This window comes from Amaranthus tricolor, chromosome 3 (genome assembly GCF_026212465.1).
Source record: "Amaranthus tricolor cultivar Red isolate AtriRed21 chromosome 3, ASM2621246v1, whole genome shotgun sequence".
Taxonomy (NCBI): domain Eukaryota; kingdom Viridiplantae; phylum Streptophyta; class Magnoliopsida; order Caryophyllales; family Amaranthaceae; genus Amaranthus; species Amaranthus tricolor.
Genome location: NC_080049.1, coordinates 34333781 through 34355493, shown reverse-complemented (window position 1 = coordinate 34355493; position 21713 = coordinate 34333781). Strand labels below are relative to the sequence as shown.

Below are 21713 nucleotides of genomic sequence, written 5' to 3'. Positions count from 1 at the left end.
ATGATTTAGCTATAAATTTAGTATGTCATCTCTACTACCTTATAGGTTTAGATTAGAAGAAATCACATCAAATTTGTACAGTTAATTCTACTTTATGTGAAATTTTGAACTAAATAAGCAAAATAATATAAAAAAGTCAAACAATAAGTAATGTTTTAAAATATTTTCCAAAGTAAGTATTTTTTTCCCAAAGCTGAGGTTTGGGATGTTCGCTATTAGTAACAGCGAACAAAGAAGACGGGTCAAAAAAAGTCAAGTTTTTTGTAAGGTTTTACTTGGTCAAATAGGGTCAAACCTTTGTTCGCTGTTACTAACAGTAAACAAAGGCTTGACCATGTTTGACTAGGTCTCATTTGTTCACAGTTACTACAAAAACTTGGTGAAAAAAAAAATCAAAGTTTTTGTTCGCTGTTAGTAACAGTGAGCAAAGAACTTGACTTTTTTTGGACCAGCCCTCTTTATTCGCTGTTACTAATAGCGAACAATTCAAACTTCAGCTCTGAGAAAAAAAATGATTACTTTAAGAAATATGTTAAAACATTACTTATTTTTTGATTTGTTTATAATTTTTTACTTGATTCATTTAAATTTTCACTTTAACATTAAACTCACTCGTGATTTTGGGCTTGTCAACAAAAACTCTTGAGAATTTGTCAAATTATCCTTACTTTATAATTAAACTAAAAAGAAAACAAATTTTAAATGAGATCCTCTCACAAGTCACGATAATAAAAATCCGTACAAAGAGCATAAAATCCTATAGAAGAATGCACGTCCCAATTTAAATCTATTAATCATGTTAAGTAAAAATTTCCAAAAAAAATATTTTTCATGCTACATTAAAATTATTAACGCTATTATTCTTAAAATTTATTTTATACATTACGACTTATATATAAGAAAAAATATAATCAAGTAAGATATTTTTAAAATTTTTTGATCCCATATTTTTATAATATTATATTTTTATAATTTTTAAATAATATATAAATAATCAAAATAATATATTAAATTAAATAAAAAGTCAAATATAACATCTATAATATAACAAAAAATAGATAAAATGCTCAGGGCAGTGATAGAAGCGAGCTAAAAGATCAGAAGTGTATAGAAGAACGTGAGTGATGAGTGAAGAGATTAGCTGACAGATGTTTAGAAACGGGCCCTACATATGATGTGGAGCTGGACCATACCTAATTAATACTCCTACGAGGCCCATCCCTTTAATTTCCAGTTTTTTGTCTATAAACAGTTAAACATTATCCATCCATACAAATATCCATAACTTGTAACAACCCAGAATTACAAATTGCGTGGCAATGATTCATGTTTTTTTTATTTTTAGTCATCTATTCATCGTCCCTATCTTTTCATTTTTAACTTTTTCACTTTTTTCTTTAAATACATTCTTATTTTTCTCTCTTTATTTCCATTCAGATTTGCTAATTTCTTTACATTATTACACAATTAAAACTTCAAACTAAACCAAAAAAACAAAAATGGCATCAATTTGTGGAAGCCACCAAACACTTGTACGACCTCAAAAACTCACCGACATCCTTATCCATGGTGGATTTTGTTCACCACCTTTCATTTCTATCAAAAACTCTACTTCTTTGCTTCCTATACGATGCCGTTTTAGCCAACCCCAAAGGAGGAATTCCACTTATTACAGGTACTATTTCATCCATTTTTAAGATCATATAATATTATTATTATTATGGCTAAGTACTAATTTCTTAATAGTAATACTATCACTGTCTCTAAATTCTAGGTGATAAAGAGAGTAACTGATAATAAGAATTTGCATGGTCATTAAATTTGTCAAGAGATATTTTTATTAAAGTTAAACTTTTTATTATGATTTTAATTATTTAGTACCGATTATCAAATAAATTGTTAGTACTTCTAGTTATACATATATATTGTATATTGTGATGTTAATTAGCATGCAAAAATGATATAGTCAATTGCTAGCTTTATAAATTATGGAGTAATTAATTATTTATTTTTGAAAAGCGAGGCTATTTAAAGATTACACTTCAACGTAGCTAAAAATAATAGTCGTTAAAAATTATTGCTAAAAATAGTTTTTCTTGTATCGTTATGAAAAGTTTTTTTTAAATCTAAATGAGTTGTGTTTGTGGAGCTATCATGCGTTGGGGTCGGCTACAGCCTACATTATAAGATTATTTCTCTTGAATATATTTATATATGTGATAAAATATATACCCAGTCTTAATCCCAAAAAATTAATCCCAAAAAATTTGTGTTGGATACGTGATTTAAAATATCAGTTTAAATTTTCGTCCAAATGAATTTCTTTTTCCTCTCCATTTATTATGATTGCCTACCATTTTAATTTGTGAAATGCAGGTCAAGAAGGGCAGGAATGAGTAGCAATTTGGAGGCAATGACTACAACAACAGGTGCTCCAACATCGGTACCAGTTCGTGTGGCTCACGAACTTCTTCTAGCTGGCCATCGTTACTTGGATGTTCGGTATGGCCTTTCTTAGCCTATTTCATCGTATTAGTCCTGTTATCGCATTTCGTCTATTGGATAGGTCATGTCATGGGTGATACAATTTGCAGGACTCCTGAAGAGTTCAGTTCTGGTCATGTTCCTGGTGCTGTAAACATTCCTTATATGTTTCGTATTGGTTCTGGTAAGCCTTCACATCTATCCTTACAACGAAATCATTTATCAAATTTTTTAGATCCATCTATGTTTGTTAATTTGTTATTCGCACCCTAAGCTAAAAGTTTAAGCTGATAGTTAAAGTTTTAATATCTTATATACTCTTTCACGCCCGTTCACAAGTTGTCACCTTTCATCACGTTAGCTTCTGATTCCATCGGATTAAGCAGAGTTATTAGTATACATATGAGTATAACTATAAACAATTACATAATTTAGATATGATTATTTGATCAAAATTTGATTAAATAGAAATTGAATTACTTTATACATTTCTGACTTATGAATTGTGTCATGACTGATACAGAAATGACAAAGAACCCAGAATTTGTAGAGCAAGTGTCATCACAGTTTGACAAAGATGATGAAATTCTTGTTGTATGTTCTATCCATTAAATTCACTCTTTATTCACAGGCAACATCCTTTTCATGCTCTTCTAGTTAATATCATTACAATTAATTTTTTTGGTTTTCATTTATGTGCAGGGTTGCCAAATTGGAAAGAGATCTCTTATGGCTGCAAATGATCTTCATGCTGCTGTAAGTATAAACATCATCCTTTTTCTTGTGCCTACGGCTGAGGGAAGGGGAGGGGCCAGACTTGATTCTCAACATCTTTCTTTTTAGATGAATTTCATCTCTTGCATTTCACAATGTTAAGAGGCCTCGTAAATGAAACCAAGAGTTCACAACATAAATTGTATTCTCATTGCCGCCAAATAGTATTACTAGCAGGGGCAGAGCAAAAATTAAAAAAAGATTTATAAGACCTGTGTAATTTCAAAAATTATGATATTTTTCAAACAACTTTGTATTTTAAATATTAAATATATACTACATAAATAAGATATTGAAGCTTTCAATTTTTTGAGATCTTGTACAGTTGAGCATGTTAAACATGTTGAGAATCTTCCTGACTACTAATGTAAAGAACTTTAACACTCTTGATTTTACACGTTTACAGGGTTTTACGGGAATTGTTGATGTTGCTGGCGGTTATTCAGCCTGGACTCAAACTACGCTCCCAAATGAAGTGTAGCAACGTTAGTTAATTGGAAATAACCTTGTACTGGAATCGGAAAATATTGTGTAAATACGTACTTTTTAAACATGTACATCTTTTGAATAGCTTATCTATAAAAAAGCCTTGGGCTAAGAAATGCACCAAATGTAAGTTTACAAAATTTGGCACTTGAATCTTTTGATTGTACCTTTCCTTGACATCATCGTTGCTAACTCCTCTACCCCTTAAGTTTGCTCTTTAACGGATAATATATAGATTAAAAAATTAAGTTGATTGAGTTGATTTTTTTTAGAGACCGTCTTTATAAAAGACGACTCTCCGGGCTCAAGCCCAACAATTAAAAAAAGAGAGAAAAATCTAAAAATTAATGCGAGTATTTGACCCTATTTGAAGTTGGAGTTATAACCTACTACTATTAAAGTTGGTATTTGAAATTGACAAATGACAGCACATGTTTTTTTAATAGTTGGTTTTTTCATAATAATGGCCCGCCCATTTAAATACGGTCCAAATAAAAATTTGTGTATTAGAATTGAGATGATCAAATTAAAATTGACAAAGGAAATGTAAAACTAAACTTGACTTGGCATATTTAGTTATTACTTCCAGCATTACAAAACTAAGTTTTCATTTGTTTTTTTTATACATGTTAATACACTATTTCAATCATTAATAAATTAAATTTATGCAAATTAGCATTAGTAAATTTATATTAAAAAGAATCAAACAAAATACTTAACTATAAAATAAATATAAATTAAAATTAATAGATAATAAAAAAACAAATGAGAACTAAGCACTAAAACAAAGAAAGTATAAATTAAAAACAATTTGGATTTTATCAAACTGTTCAAATAGTCATTTGAATTATGAATTTTCTTTCCTCTTCTTTTTCCCCCTCGGTTTCCTCACGTCCAAACATAGCGTAAGAGTTACTAAAGATACATGACGAACCATCGGAGATTTAAAACGAAACATATCAGCTCTCAAGACTTGAATTGAAGCATATACAATCAAATATAAATGTGAATATTACAGCACAACACAGATGCGATTGGAGCAGATTTCATTTACTCCCTAAAGATATTGCAATAGCTATGGTGTTGTAAACTGCAAATACAACTAGATAGGACCTAGGAGTCCACTATAGTAGAACTACAACTGGCTGCATTCAGACAAACTAATCTAGCATACAGGTTTTAATCTAGATCAGTCATCAGTCTTTTCCGCTTGGTTCTACTGGATATAGGAGTATTATATGTAATTCCTAAAGCCTAAAGGCCTACTTGTGAGATTTACAAACATATTTACATTTAGATAAGACAGACTAATGAATGCAATGGAATGAAGATGAACCTGTACAGAAGACAATTTTTAACCAAAAACAATGCTTCCTTTTAGTGCTGAAATGCCTCTACATCCAGGGGTAAGATGCCACGTGTATGCTTGTAGCGCGATGATCTACTGAAGCATACTCCGAATCAAAATTAGAGTAGTCCTGGGGTTGATGCTTCTTGCCAATTTGTTGGTAGTGAATTTTGACATTCAGAATTGCGAAGCTTTGTCAGTTCGTCCCTCAACATTGCTGTATGCCATTATTTAGACGTATAAGTTGATTAAATGCAATCACAACAAACAAAAATTGTGATACAATTTGATAGGAAACTTGTTAACAGGTTAAATTGATGTTTTCTACGACGTACCTGCATCATTGTACCTTTCTTCTTCCACTGCTAACTTCATACTCTGTAAAAGAGTTAATTCCTGAACCAGAAAATCCGGACCATCCATAGGGCTGCACAGAAATTTAACTATTTGAAACAGTAATTCCTTACTTAAGATGCAAATAAACGAATTTTAACTAACAGGGCCATTTCAATGGAAGCCCTATGAGTACTAGGTATACCTGTCCAATACAACATCATAAATAGGTTTTGTATCACGGACTCGGCCAGTCCCATAAGCAATCTTGATAGCATCCATCAAGACAATTTGCTTATTAACATATATTGGAGCCTGTGTGCAAGAAATATACCGCCATATAGTTAGGGCACAACCAAAAAGAACATTTTAAAGATTACAACAATGGCAAACGCCGAAATTAACTAATTATAAAAAAGAGGCCGGTTTAATAAGATGAAATGAAGGGGAGGAAAAACTCATTTTACTTTTCAAGAACTGCCCCTTTTTCCTTTATTTGGGCATGTGGGGATGTTCTGAGCTGAGATAATGATGAACTTGCAAACCAAAACAATGCAACTCCATATTTTCCTTTAAGCTCCCCAAAATCAAAACTTCAGAAAGCCTTTAATCCCTTTCTTTTTTATTTTTTTCCTGATTCTTTTTTTGGAGGGGAATGTGTGTTTCTATTGTGTGCTATTAGGAGGTCGTGTTTGTGGCTGTCATGGTAGCCTAAGAAAAAAAAAATCTTATATAGAGCCATATCTTCAGCTGTGGTGCCCATGTTCATGTACCTTACATCTTTGCGCTACATTGATGGCATCCGATGGTCGTGCGTCCACACTAAAATCTCCTCTCTCCTCTATCTGTCATTAGCCAAAACCCAGAAACTCTACTTAAGTTATGAAGATACAAATACATATGGATCTAGAACAAGCCACCCTATCAATCAAATACATTTAGTCATTTACTATTTAGTTACGGGAAAGCCATTTGCAAAAAATAAAAACCTTACCTTGCCAGCATGTATTCGAGCAAAATATGTATTGACCACTCTTTTAGTGATTTTCACCATCCTTACCTGACATTTGATGTGGAAAGATAAACATGAGATGACAAACTCATCCAAAACCATCACTATGCCAATCATTATTAGACATAGCCCCTTTAAAAAGAAAAACTAACAGAGTATCCTACCATAATTTACAAGGAAAAGGGAAAAAAACAAAAAGGAAATATATTTTGAAACATTGATTTGGTTACACTCCAGACATTAAAAAAAGATGACATAGTTTTTGTTAAACAATATAAAGTTTAGTAGGTTCTCTTTATAAGGAGATAGGAAATTAATTTGCCCCCACTTGTCTCGTTTGGTAGACATTGAAATTAAATTCCAACGGAAACTCTATTTCTTTGGAAGTAAATTCATTGGTCAAATTCCTAGGAATTGGCTTTTTTTAGTTTGATTGACACCAAAATTTAGATTCACCCACCCACCCTCCCTCTGGGTAATTAAATTCCTACACCTTCGTTGGAATTTGAACTTCCAAGGTAATTTGCACTTCCTATGCTTGGGCAAACTATGTCAACCATATAACTAGTCAAAAAAGCAAATCCTGGGAATTAGAAATTTCAAGGCAATTAACTTGGAACCAAACAACCTAAGAAAAACTTGGTTAAACATTAATTTTCAGGGAAAAAAAGTGATTAATGGACAGTCATCATAGTAATCAATAATTCAACATTCAATTGAACAACAATAAAGGAGAATGTATCATGTGGCTTATCAAAAGATTCTAGAGAGGAACTACGATGTGAAAAATAAGCTTTCATCAAAATTAAGTCCCAGGAACAGGAACCCAACTTAGTTCTCATAATATCTGTTGACACAGAATACATACTTCAAACTTAAATATAACCCCCACCCCCCTGCCCACTTAAAAAAAGAGCAAAAATAATGTTCACAGAAATAGCTGTTACACTAGGGTAGCAAAGCATGGATTAGATTTTAGAAGGGAAAAAGATGATGAAGGAAAGTTCAATGGAAAAAAAGGACGTCAAAATTGGTAGCTGAATTACAGAATACAAGCAAACATTCCTAGGTCTTACAAGTAGGAACATAGAAAACCATACATAATAGCCATAAGAAAAAGGAGCCCCAAGATCATACCACACAAGAGGCTCCTGATTATGGCAAGGTGGAGTAGGGTTTAAGACTTAGGCTGCATTATCTTCCAATAGCAGCATATTGCACTGGGGGACCTGCTACTTGACAACAAAAAGATTAAATGATAGCTTACTAAGATATTTGACTCAATCCCTTGCTAATTCAATTTCGGTATAGTTTGCCACAAGAAATTCATGCATTAAAAGGAGATGAAGCCTAGAAAGAATGCTAATCCATATTGTTGAATGTGTGATACTTCGATGACCAAATAGAACCTTAAGAGTGAACTTATGACAAATCAGAAAGTGGCTGCTGATTAAAACCTTTAGGATTTATCAGACAGCAAGAAAATTTAACTATATACCTCATTTCCAAGTCCAAACACCACATTCCTCAATAATTGAAATTCATTTGAATAATCCTGAAAAAAAAGAGAAAATGTTAAATATCTTTGACCAATAGCCTCCAACATCATCCTCCCCAACAAAAAATAAACAATGAAAATCACTTCGAATATAGAATTACCCCATCATTGTCCTCACTTAGGGAGTCAATTAGTCTCTCAATTGCTAACTCTCCTGCAATATCATTAAAATAATCAAATCACAAATTATCACCACACTTGTATGAAGTATAATTAATCAGAAAAACTACCAAGGGAGGTTAAGACCAAGTACCTACAACAATGGGAAGCAAGAAATCCCCTTCACAAGATATCTTGAGAAAAATAGTTGGGTGACGAAACTGACGAAGAATCCCCAATCCTAAGGAATTGACTTCATATCTGCGATCTTTCATTTGGGATGAAACAGGAAGAAATCGGCCAGAAAAGCCTTTCAACTCCCCTCGAAATCCTTGCTTGCGCAAATGGTGATGTCTCACAGTTTCTAAAGCAGCCAAGTTTTATTAGACAAAAAATTTTTGCATATGGAAGAACATAACCACATTCTTTATTCCCAATGTATGTGTGCAAGGCATCATTGTACCATCTAAAAATCGTCAAAGTTATTAGATACCATACAATTCGCACGCTTCAAGTTTTAAAGGGATTTTAAAGCAGTACATTAAAGTTTAAGATATCAGATACCATCTCATAATCATCAAAAGTTATCAAAATGTCATAAAAGTTATAAAACATGTCATTGAAGTTTTAGACTGGTTCTTGATGTCCTCAAAGCCTTCATCTTTGGCTGATTTTAAAGCAGTACATGTACATCACAACATTGAAATTTCATTGTTCGAAAAATAGCAACACTAGTATACAATTTGCTTAATAAACGAGCAAATACAAAACAAGTTTGAAACACCAAATTGTATGTAATGTGGATTTGATAACCCAAAAATTAGATACTTAAATGACAATAATATTGCTGCCCCCCCCCCCCCCCACACACACACACTCTTGTTTATTTGATCTCCCTGACAAACAGAAAAATTTTCGTAGATCAATTTCACTCTGAATATGTTCTTAAGGTTACAAAATCTTAAAAGAATGTTCACCGTACTTTCTAGGGAAGCTACAGCAAAAGTAGCTTGCATAGACAAGAATAGCTTTCTTCTTAACACATTGTAAAAGAGGACATTCCTACAAAAATATGGCTCAGGTTACTATTTCATTATTACCAAATCGATTCTCACATCTGAGAAAATAGAAATAGTTGATAGCTGGATGCTACAAGATGCCCTTACTTAGAAATGAGTGCTAAGAAGAGCATGATGATTTGTATTAGAGAATTAGAGAGCATTTACAAAAAGAATGTCAAATCCTTAATATTTATAAAAGATTTGGGTGTAATCTCTAATCTCATAAGTTCGACCCATACACCCAAAAATAATCACATTTCATACTTATATGGGGAAACACAACCATAGGAAAAACTTCAATGTATGTTTAGACAACAATGACTAGTGAGCTATCATTTTCCCTTCATACCTTTCCAACAATGGAAAAATAAGGTTAATCAAAGGACTTTCCTAAATGTGCCAAGGTTGCATACAAGAGCATGAATATATTTTTTGTATTTATGACAACTGCCAATTGATGTTATAAATGTTCAGGAAATGTAGCTTCTTATATACACTCTCAAGGAAGTATAGAGTATTTGCCTTGATTAAAATATCAAGGAAAAACCTTTCAAAACCTACATTTTCAACACTCCACATCCAAATGTAAGCAATATAGCACATTGCTCTCTTCCTACCCCTCTGAATTCCTTCACGATAACATATTGTATGGTATCAAAAGCTACGTAAGTCACGCGTTTGTCTCTTGACATTACTAGAGTATATAACATGTCCTAGGCAGCCCTGCATATGTTATACTATAATATATCACTTACCACCTACCATGGCTACCAATTAACCCAATTAACATCTAAAAATGAGAGTGAACTTGAGTTGTCCATGTGTAATTACTAGCCTACAATTAGAAAATTTCACAAGTAAAAATCAATACTTTAAAGTCGATTAATCAAAAACCTAGACTAAGAAAACAATAACAACCAATGAACAAATCACTCCCATAATTCCATAAGCATTAACAATTTTAGCTACCCAGAAAAGAAAGAACCCCAAAAAATACATCACTTAAAAATCACATCTCAATTCCGAACCCAATTTTCCCCCTATTGTACATAGTAAATGAAGTTTGAAATCCAAAGCAGAAATGTTCAACAGAAAACCAATAAAAGAAAATACCTGAAATTAAGAGAGAAGCTTCGAGATAATCATCCTCAGATTGATGGCGGTGAGATTTAAAATCAAAGTTACCATGTGAGGGATTATCACAAGAAATACAAGCGGATTTACGAATCCTTTGAGGGTTAATTAATCGCAAAGAAAATCGATTGAAATTAGGAAACAAAAAAGAATTTTTACGAAAAGTAGATTGATCCGAGGAAGACGAAGAACCAAATCTAGAAATTCCGAATCCACGAACACACAAATCTGCACTCATAAGCATAATTATGACTTTGATAAGAACGAGAAGAGAAAGAACTGTTAGCGTAAAAATGGCGAGAAGAAATTAGAATGGAAATATAATGGAAGATAAAGATATTTATATTTATAAAAAGATAAAAGAAGATATAATTATAATACCAGTTGGTAGTCATGATAGTGAATGAGATGTCAGTTTCAAAACTGACACCTACGCGTAAAGTGCAATTTCACAGGTTTTTCTTTTTTTTCTTTTTTTTATTTATGTCGAATCAATTTTGGTTATGTTATTGGACGGTGAGCATAACATGACTCGACAACGTTATCCCATTTTATAACTAGAAAATCTTCATAAATCACAATTATTTGTAATTAACTATCAAAACACAAAAATAAAATTAATAAATTAATTAAAATAAAAAAAAAATTATAAAAATAATAAACATTTTGCATAGTGCTACATATCAGTATATAAATCATAGTTATTTACTTAACGAACTCTTTTATAACTGAGCTGATATACCTCTTCTTAATGTGCATCTCACGATAATATTGTCACACACAAAAATTTAATGTTATAAATGATATTTTGCTCAAAATAAATCCAAATTTTTATATCAAAGTCACTCAATTTTTAATTCTCAGACTAGTGTCTACGTAGAAATAAAATTACCCGTCTTTTTTATTTTTAGAGTTAGCATTAATGAATTAAATCATCCAATACTTTCAATGTATATGTACTTGTATCGTGTACGTGATGTACTCTGCTAAACAATTAAATTTTGCTCGACTATACACAAATCTACCACAGGCTACATTTACATGTTATCGATCGTCCAGCAAGCCCCTTCTAGCAACTCTCCTAACGAAAAGGGTTAAAGGAAACAACAAAAATTAAAAAACAATACTCTTACAACAAATGATGCTGTGCAAAAGGTGCAAATGCGCAAGCAGTGTTTTAAGTCGACTATTATCGGTATATCTCCCTGAGGATTTATGTTGTAAGAACGTCTGGCAGTGCAGTGGAAGGAGCACCCATAATTTTTCCCCCAATGTCAGGGAAGGATTCTTGGTCAGGCAAGGGAGCCACTTTACCATCAGCATCGACCTGCAAGGGATACTTGAGAAGGTGACCCTGCAATGTGCTGAAGGTTTCAGCTGTGAATTTGGTCCAGTTATGTTCAGCAATTTCATTCACCTTTCTCACACATTCTAAACTTTCCGGTTCATCGAATGCTCCATGTAGTGTCCCAAGATGCTCAGCCCACAGTGATGTTCTATAACCATAGATCTGCAGGAAATTTTTATCGACTTAGTAGGTGGTACAACATATAAAGGCGGTTTTATACAGCCAGCACCAAATTAATGCTAAACTGATAAAAGGAAATCTCTAACAATAACAATGTCAAAGCCTTAATCACAACACATAGGGTACAAAGGGGAGAGCAATTTATGAAAAATAGTAGGGAAGAATAACCATGAGCACAAACCTGGCCTCTTGGATGCCTGTTTTTGCTAGACCAAGTATGATGTGGTTGATAAGCACCCATAGCAATCTCTGTGTCTTTAGTACCGGCTAAAGATCTTTGGTTGATGTTAGCTGATCCCACTATAACATACTCATCATCAACAATCATTCCCTTGGCATGTACGTAAATCATGAATCTGCGCTGATTGAATGAATCTGAAACCTGATAGGATGATTTTGTAAGGAAATGAACATTTAAAATTGACTATTGGGAGCAAACTATCATTTGCAACTTCACAAGAAGAAATACACATGATTTAGTGAATCATTTTACTATAGTCTATTATAATCTGAAACCAAAGAACTATAAATCTTCAACCCAATTGAAATAAAGGACACCATGCAAGCGCGTGTCCAAGCAGAAAAGGTAGAGTTAATTTACAGTCACTAGCGAAGGTAATGGAATTCAAACATAAATAAGAAATGCACGTGATTTAGTGAGTCATTTGCATATACAATACTCAACTGATTATCTCTATAGAGGATCCCAACAAGACTTTTCGCACCCGTTGAAAGATATATTCTATATATGTTAAATGTGAAAAGAACAGTCTTATTACTAATTATGTTATGTCCATTTTCTTATAGAAAATATCACGTTGCAAGATGTATTACAGATATTCATAATGGTTGATGATTGTAAGAAAAATGCTTATGGTGAAATTGAGATCTCTTAATAAATCATGTACAATAATAATAATTACGTTTACGTATTTTTAGAACTACTTATATAATATTACTTGTATGGGATATTTGGAAATAACTTTTCACTTCTTTCTATTCCTTTTGTCTTGTAGTTATACATTTGGCCCAAGTTATCACTAATAGCATGAAAATTTTCATAACCAACAATAATAGAACATAATCATTCAAGGGCCATTAATCATTAGTGAAGAAAAGCTACCTTGTTAGATTGATTCATTTCCTTCAACAATTCCTCAGGGAGTTCTTCCCTCTTACCAAGACAATAGAAATTTAAATAATCTTGAGGATGAAAGTCTGTAAGCTGCAGTGTTTTCAGTTCACGTGCAACAATGCCATACATCATTTCCATTGTCTGCCCCTGTATGAAACAAAATGATCACCAATATTAGCCAGTATTCTTCCTAGAAACAAGTCATGAAATCGGTGTATGTTTTTATTTATCGATAAGAAAGCAGGATGCATTAAAGCAAAGGAAAAAGCTAAATCTTCAAGAACTTCTTTTAAGTACCAGCAAACACTTCATTCAAAAACACAAAAATCCTATTCTTGTGAAATAATTGATGAGTGCCAAGAGAAAATAAAAAATTTGTACGTCCCAATAACCTGCCAATAGAGAATTTCTTGCACCGCACCAGACTTTGGGTCACCTTCAGGCCACATTGGTATGACTACATAAACCGCAAATCTTTCCTTCGCTCTTATTTTACTGGAAATTTTCAACGCCAACTCCATAGGGATCAGATTATCAGCTCCTGATAATTGCATAAAAGCGAGAAACATAAGTAACCTCACTATGTTATAGGACTGATGAATAGAACATAATTCTACATTTGAAAACATATGTTGCCATGAATCAATAAAAACAAATAAAAATGAAATTAAATGGGACAAAGAAGAAAGTGATCATATACAATAAACAAGCTGCATTTTATTAGAATCCTCACAAGGAATTTAATTAAAATACCATAACTCCACATGTCTGTAACGATACTTAACTATTACAACTTCTACATCATCGTACTTTCCTTGAATTAAAGTTAAATGGTGTCATTAAGTATATAATGGTAAGGTTAGTTTTAATATACAAAATTTTTAAAAAGGCCTATATATTGGGATGGAGTAGAACAAAATATAGCCAACAATTTTGGATTGAGGGAGCATCTATTTTCTATGCTTTCAAAGCCTTCATACAAGTAATTACAATGACCAACTCTTAATAATAGACTTCCCAAATAATAGAAGATTCAACAAAATCCCTAGAATTCTGACTGTCAAGTGTCAAACCATGTAATTTATAATCTTAGAACTTCACATGATAACAAGAGTATTGGACAGACCTGCATTTTTATAAGAAGGCCATGCATAAGATGACCCTAGAAAATACTGATTTTCAATATATATAAAGTGTTGTGCAGATCTGATTGCCTGGATATATGCTGTTTGTATGCTTTTATCTATAACCAGATTCTTTGCACACTCGAGATTCTGCAGAACATGAGGTTAATAACAAGTGAGAGATCTGAATAATGAATGGAAATAGCCCGTTATCCACAGAAATACAATATCCAACAAAGTACAAAGTTCTAATCATAAGAAACTTTTTTGTACGTTTCACCAACTTTGCTATCAAATCACATGACGTAATTTTATAGCATTGAAATGATTTTGTGCAAAGCATCTGATGCAGAAAGGAGAACATAAAGACATTTTAGAAATACAGAACTTGTCATAATATTTGATAACAGCCTTGGTGGATTGCATAATAATTTGATGATTTAAAAAATACGAAAAAATCATGAGACCCGTAAAAGATGCTAACCTGAGCCTTAGCAAGCTGGACAGATTTAGGGAATCCCCTCAGTGATCCTGAGTCAATGGATCTAATTACCTGTAAATACGATTTGGAGAAATTTGAATAAAAAGAAAAGACATTAAACAAATGAGCAAACAAAAATAGCCACGAGGAACAGAAAAGAGGAAAAATAGTAGATTAAGGGTATGCTTGGATTGGGTGTAAATAATTAAGGGGGAAAATAAAATCAAACTAATGAAATAAAAGCAAATAGAGATGCATTTAAAGTAGTTGAAATACTTGTGAAGAAGGTAAAATAAGCATAAAATAAAAATAATAAAAGAAAAAGAAGATGATTTCCCCTATTATGGAAGTAATAGGTTCCCCCACCCTCCCCTAGGATAAATATTTACCCCACAAAATTAAGAGCTCCCTTTATTTTTCATCACTTTGCAACCAGTCTTCCACCTCTACAACAATCAAATTTCACTAATTTCTCATTTATCAACTTCATTTTCTTACTTTGACTTCTTTTCACCTCTTAAATATTTACACCCAATCCAAGCATGCCCTAAGAGGTAAAAAAAAAAGGGTTCGAGTTAAGTTAATTTGTCAATCGTATTACCTGAATGTGCCAATTATCTGCATGCCCTTCCTTTGAAACCCATAGTGCAGGATCCTCTTTTGGAACTACAGTGACATCATCATCTGCAGCTGCATGCTGAGGACTAAGAATCCAAGAGATCCGATCTATCTTTATCAAAGCATCATCATGCCAATGAGACATTTTCTTCCGCAATCCAAACTCTTTCCATTTTGTTGCTTTTTTCCATCTCTGCTCAAAATTTATAAGAACATCATATGCAGCAGGACCATCTATTCTGCAATGCAAGTCATGCCACGGCTGCCTGGGAGCTTTTGTCCCAGTCTAGGAAATCAAGAAATCGGAAAACAGATTAATATTACAGGATAAAATAAAAAATAATTATAGAATGGAGCAAAGACTAAAAGGATAAAACTCATAGATGATCTCATAATATGCACATATATATGTAGAAATTCACCAAAATCTCGGGCCTTACTTTGCATATACATATGTACAGACTCACCAAAATCACAGGCAAACAAACATGCATGTACAGGAAGGTCTTAATATTTAGAGTAACAAAAAGCATAATGATATCAGTCGAAAATCTAATGAAGCGGTTAGAGACAGATAAACACACCACAGTACATTTTAACAAGCAACTTTGAGGTTTAAACCATTGAAGCGCGAAACGCAAGACTATGCCCTATATTGCTCTTAGAACCGTTCATACTGAAACTGTACGGAAACACAATTTGAAACAAGACATTAAATTAACGTTTCTTGTTTCTCATTTCCATCATGATGGAAACATTATATTTATGATTGTTGTTATAGTTATATTTTTTGCTTACAATCAATGTATTCGGATAGCATTATGGCCCTATCTTAGCTTCTATTGGATCAAATTTCGTTTCTCAAGTTTCTGCAACACTAAATTAACATTTCTTGTTTCATTTCTCATGTCGAATTGAATTTTGTTTAATGTAACATCGGTTTAAACAGTAGAACCAACTGCTACCCCAGTAAAACCCTTAAAGCAAAACAAGGCAGATATACTCACAGGAAATGTGGGGTTGTGAAAATCATCCTTGAATGCAGTGTCGAGGTCATGGAAGAGTCTATGCTCGGGTGTGTCATAGCGTCCATCACACAGATCTATACCTCCTAGGAAGGCAGTAATCTTTCTGTTATTACCATATGCCTGAGTATCAACAAGAACACATTTCTGATGATGTGTAAACAAGTTCCCAATAACCTGCAGAGATATTACAAAATAAACTTCAGGAACAAGTGTGAAGCAAACTATGTAAAGGTCTCAAGTAATATGAAACTATAGCAAAGAATAAGAATGACAGACAATGAATGGCCGAGTAGTCAAGCAGCCTTGAAACACATATTTTAACAACCTTACATTGAACTACCACACAAGAGTGACATAAGGCCCAAACGAATGGAACTAAAAATGCAATATGCACTTAGGCTCAGAAATCTGAAAACCTACACATATCAAATCATTCAAGTTATATAATCACCAATATCATATAGGGGGAAAACTCGAGAAATTAGAAGAAAAAAAAAAAAATCTTCAAGTTTTTCCCATTCTCATTAATAAAAGCATGCTTGGATCAATATCGACCAAGCTATTTATGTACAGGATTTTTCCTGACTAAAACTAACAATTTGATAGCAATTAACAGTTTAGTCTTTTAGTACTCCCCCTCTATCTGCTTAAAGTTATATTTCTTTTTAAGGCTTTTTATTTGCTACAAAGCATTTGTACAAGCTTTCAGAATATGCAACTTAGATTAAGTTACGAGAAAATCATAAAAATGAACCAGCTATTAAAAAATGCATCTTTGATAAGATTACGCCATATCTAAAAGATGTTGCAGCAACGTGAAGTATTATTTATGCAGAGTGAGTAATTATTACACTAGAGCAGCATATGAATATAGCCTCACAAAATGGTGTGTACCTGTTGCTTGAAGTAGCTAAGTTTACTGCTGCCGTAACGAGGTGATAAGACACATGTAACTGAAGAATGTTTGAAAAACTTCCGTGTTTCCTCATCGTGTGTTTGCATAACCCCTTCCTTACAACCAAAAATATATATCAATAGATCAGCGTAATAACGTTTTGCAATTTCCATATTTTCCAAACCAGTAAGCTGAAAACAATATCCTCTAGCTCAATCCAAAAAACCGCCTAAAACCATCTCATCTTGAAAAATCAAATCCACAAAAATAAACATGATGAATTTTAGCATTGACATTTCAAATGCCAAACAGTTCCTTTTCTTGGGCATGGTCCGAGATGAGATGATGCTTAGGAGAGAAGAATAGAAACGTACAATAAGTTTCAGGCGAAATACTATCTAAACTACTAAAATCACCCCAATAATGATTCACAAAATAACCTTTAACAAAATAATCATTTCACAAAAATTAGAAAGTTCCATTAAGAAAGGTTGTGTTCTTGGATTTTTTATTCCAGGGGATGGAAACCAATAAAAAATATAATGCAATCATCCATATGTTCTGTCAAGATACATTAAGATTGTAAATGAATAACTATCAAAGATCCACAAGATGATGTAAGTCATAAGATGATATGATCATATAAATTGCCACTTCACCATCACTACAACCAACAGTATACCACAAGCTCTTATTCTATCTGAAAATTATCGACCACTCCTTTTTGATGCTATCTATTGCATCTTACTGTTTCTCAAATCAACTAGCCATTTCAACTTTTTCCTAACGCACCAAATCCAAATCATGCATTTGCCCTTAATCAACAACCTTATCAAAGATCTTTTTAAAAAAAGCTAGGAAACCTTGGTATACAAGTTGAATCTATTTGTAATCAGCAATTTCGCAAATAAATACTGTTAGGACAAGGGCCAAATCACCCATACTCAAAAGTAATTTGGATCACATCATAGCTCAAACCATGGCATACATCAATGATGGAAGTGATGGGGATGCATTGGGGATTGAGTGGGATGGTGATGGAACAGCAAAGGAAGCAAGAAGGACCAGATGCTGGGAGATCGAACAAGAAATAGAGCTCGAACAAGCACCTTTACTCCGTGAGTTGTTTTGTTTGGTCCTTATCTGGACAGACAAGTACATATGATTTGGGACACTTAATGTCCTTTTGTGAGATTCCTTTTCTGAATTTTTGGGCTATATAAGGAGTCGTAACCTCGTATTAGGGTTGAGAATTTGGGGTGAGAATACAATCAAGTGATAGAGTTATTTAACTCTGGAGTGAGACTTGTATTCATGAGAGACTCTATTGTTGGAGGTTGTAAGCTCTAGAGGGGGAGCTTACAATGGCAAGAGATTTTATTATGTATTGTTGAATAATTCAGAAATATAATAACTTTTGAGGGGAGGTGGCCAAGACACCATTAAACTTTGTTTTTCTACTTTCTTCTACATCTTTTCTCAGCATTAGAGGGTCCAAAGTCCATTCCTTTCAATTACAATATTTGGAATTTGGATACTCAAATCGTTCCTTTTGTTGTTCCTACTTTTTATAAAGAAACACTGGTTCAAATTAGTTGTTACATTTGCATTGTAATATTATCAATCAATAATGTTTTACTTCTTATCTTATTCGAAATTGTGAATACGAAAACTGTAGCAAAAGTGAAGCAACTAATCACAAGTAGAGAAATACCATCACTCTAACTTTTTTTGCACTAAAATTTCCCAGATCATTTCATTAAAGAAACTATAGTCCCACATATTTCTCACGATAATAATTAGTTTAAAATTTTTAATACTCATGTTTCAAACACATTTCCCATTATCATTATACCCTAAATAAAATAATACCCCTACTAACTACCAATTTATAAGATAATTCTTCTATCAACCTTAATTTTCCAAATGAAAATGTCATTTCACAACTCACATTTCACTTTCTGGAACCCAAAACCCAAATTAAAGTCCATTCGTTGACATATCCAGAAAACTTCAAAATTCTTCTAACTTTAAAAGGGAAATTTTTTAAAAAGGAGGAAGGGCCTTACATTTAAGTAAAAGTGTTAAACAAATTCAATTAGATTTTCTTTTTCCACCATCTTAATACAGTTCAGATTCCAACACCAAATTTATCAACAAAATATGTTGCATGAATCAAATCCTTGCCCTTGCAAAGATTCTCAAACATTCCAAATTATTTTACTATTCTGTCCCAAATCTAACAAATCAATATCATTTACTATTACTCGTCATTCTCTTTTATTCTCGTCCACATTTCTTCCCTGCAGAAAGAGTATCCGGAAAGGGTCTAGACTAGAGGCAAACCTTACCATAAAACACAAAACATTGCATACTAAAATATTAAAGAGAAGAAGAAGAATTACTGTGTTGAGGAAATACTTGCTATGAGAAGTTTTATCATCCCAAACAAGCAATAAAACTCTAACACCTTCTTCAGATTTATACTTCAACAATTCCCCAAGAGTTAAATCTCCTCCTCTTGGCAATGGTTTAGTGGGTTCTCTTACAAGTTTTACTTTATGAAAAACCGACCACCCAACAATATAAATCAAATGATGAGCTTCAGATATTGCGCAACATATATCTTCCCAACATTTTCCTTGCTTATAAACTTCCCCATTTTCCAACTTAATTTCCGGTAACAAATCATCTCTTCCATGAGCATCTTGATAAAGTTTCACAATCCCCCCTTTTCTGAGAGGAAAATAAGTAGATTTCACCCCATTTTCAGTAATTTTAAAATCTGGGTTTTGTTCACATGGGGTAAATTTAATCTCAATTCGAAGCGCAGAATTAGGTTTAGGGGGTTTACCAGAAGAAGAGAGGATAGGAAACCACCCAGAAATCAGTTCACCAGAGAGAATTCTAGAAGCAGGGAGAGTAAAACTACCGATAATCTGAGCACCGAAAACATCATCATCTTTAACATTAAATTCAACATTGATTACCGGGTGTGCTAATGGGATATGAAACTGTTCGTTCCAACGAGGGTTTTGTGAATTTCGAATGACACGAGTTCGGGCAATAGTAGCTTGTGGGACTAAAACGGTGACGTATGGATCGCTAGTGATGATTCGATGGCGATGTTTATGGTGTTTTTCGGTGGAAGGATGATCGGAGGAGGATTTAGGACGTATAGAACAAGTATTGCATGCGGTGAAACAGAGACGAAGACGTTGAGAAGTGAGATCCATGTTTGGTAAATGTCGTGCTTCATAGATTTTGAGGTGTAGATCTCCGTGAAGATACACCATTTTTTCTGGGTTTTCCGCCATTGTTGTGGATTGGAAGTATGAGAAAGGGAGTTGGAGATTGGGGTTTGTATGGGGAATAGTGAGTCTGTAGTTGGGCGGTTGGCTTATTGGGAAGGGAAATTAGAACGTGTAGTAAAAAGAGGGAAACATAAAGTACTACTATCATTTTGATTTTTGACACACATCCAGCTTGTGACTTGGACTTGGAAATTGTAAACATAGAAGATAATGGTCAAATTAAAATTGACTTTATTTATATTGATTTTTATATAATTTTAAATTTATTTTAAAGTCTGGCGAATTGCGTTCGGTTAAAAGGTGAATTAATGTTGGATCATCAAGTATATTTTCTTGATGCATTTTCACCAATTGTTATACAAGACGACAATGAGATATGCCCCATTAGAGGTGTTCAACGGGCCTGGTTCGTGTGGATCGAGTTAAATTTTTAAATATGTCGGATCGGACAGGTCATATCAAATATTAAGCGGGTCGGGGCGGGTTAAAGCTTGTTTAAATACGACCCACTTTGACTCGATTCTTAAAAGTTCATAAAATGATTTTTTTATCATACTTTTATGGCCCCTTGGGTCAATTCAACTATGTATATAATAATATCATCTAAAAATATATTAAAAAAAAAAGTGGTAAAATATTTTTTACAACCAATTACTATAATTATCGGACACGGCCCGATCCATTACACAAAGGCTTGTTAATGACCCGACCTGTTATTGGCCCAACACCTCTACGCCCTGTTGGGTCGACCTGCCCCATTGAACATCTCTAAACTCCATTCATCATTTAAATAGTTCTTGTAATAAATATTATAAGTATATAAACTCTTTATTTGATATCGTCTCACTAAAAATCAATCTCTTATAAGTATATCTCGTGTATTTTATGTTTTGTATAGTCTATCAATCATCATTTACTTATAAAATACTATTCAAAAAATTAATGCATTTATATGAAAGAAAAATTATTTAAAAAATGACTTTTTACTTTACATCACTTAAAACAATTTCAGTTCAGTTTAAGACCCCTTCACAAAATGTAGTTTAAAGGATGATTTACTTGTGCTTCCTTAGTATTGAATATTGATATCTATGCTTAAACATGAAGTTTATGATGTAAACTTATTTGTTTGAGTAGTAAATTTATGGTATTATACATAAAGATACAGGTATAGGTTCAGATGACTCTTAGTATCCCGCACAAGGCAGAGTTCTGAACGTAAATTGACATAAAGCAAAAGAAGGAAGCTATGGAAGTGAACGTAAAGGGGAAAGAACATGAGATTATGTTCTACGTAAAGC

General features: G+C 33.0%; 3 protein-coding genes across 4 annotated transcripts; 1 reads left to right on the top strand and 2 right to left on the bottom strand.

Moving 5' to 3' along the window:
• The first annotated feature begins 1312 nt into the window (after positions 1-1312).
• Positions 1313-3921, top strand: LOC130808225 (thiosulfate sulfurtransferase 16, chloroplastic). The gene is made up of 6 exons (XM_057673702.1): positions 1313-1675; positions 2377-2502; positions 2595-2668; positions 3008-3078; positions 3187-3240; positions 3665-3921. Exons 1-6 carry the CDS (start codon positions 1500-1502, stop codon positions 3737-3739), a joined length of 576 nt encoding a protein of 191 aa, XP_057529685.1. The 5' UTR covers positions 1313-1499; the 3' UTR covers positions 3740-3921.
• A 766-nt stretch (positions 3922-4687) lies between these two features.
• On the bottom strand, positions 4688-10610 carry LOC130808223 (bifunctional nuclease 2). The gene is made up of 9 exons (XM_057673700.1): positions 10269-10610; positions 8249-8458; positions 8097-8149; positions 7936-7992; positions 6420-6485; positions 6199-6270; positions 5631-5740; positions 5428-5519; positions 4688-5309 (listed from the first exon to the last, which is right to left on the bottom strand). The coding sequence occupies exons 1-9, from the start codon at positions 10531-10533 to the stop codon at positions 5212-5214; spliced, it is 1023 nt and encodes a 340-aa protein (XP_057529683.1). The 5' UTR covers positions 10534-10610; the 3' UTR covers positions 4688-5211.
• A 529-nt stretch (positions 10611-11139) lies between these two features.
• LOC130808827 (phospholipase D delta) lies at positions 11140-20509 on the bottom strand. Of its 2 annotated transcripts, none has more exons than XM_057674340.1 (10): positions 19504-20509; positions 17098-17214; positions 16183-16377; positions 15159-15461; positions 14561-14629; positions 14079-14226; positions 13345-13493; positions 12941-13099; positions 11999-12199; positions 11140-11799 (listed from the first exon to the last, which is right to left on the bottom strand). In XM_057674340.1, the coding sequence occupies exons 1-10, from the start codon at positions 20413-20415 to the stop codon at positions 11503-11505; spliced, it is 2550 nt and encodes an 849-aa protein (XP_057530323.1). In that variant the 5' UTR covers positions 20416-20509; the 3' UTR covers positions 11140-11502. The 2 variants fall into 2 exon arrangements, with proteins under 2 accessions (XP_057530323.1, XP_057530324.1); XM_057674341.1 differs by having other exon boundaries at positions 11162-11799; positions 15159-15368.
• Positions 20510-21713: the final 1204 nt, after the last annotated feature.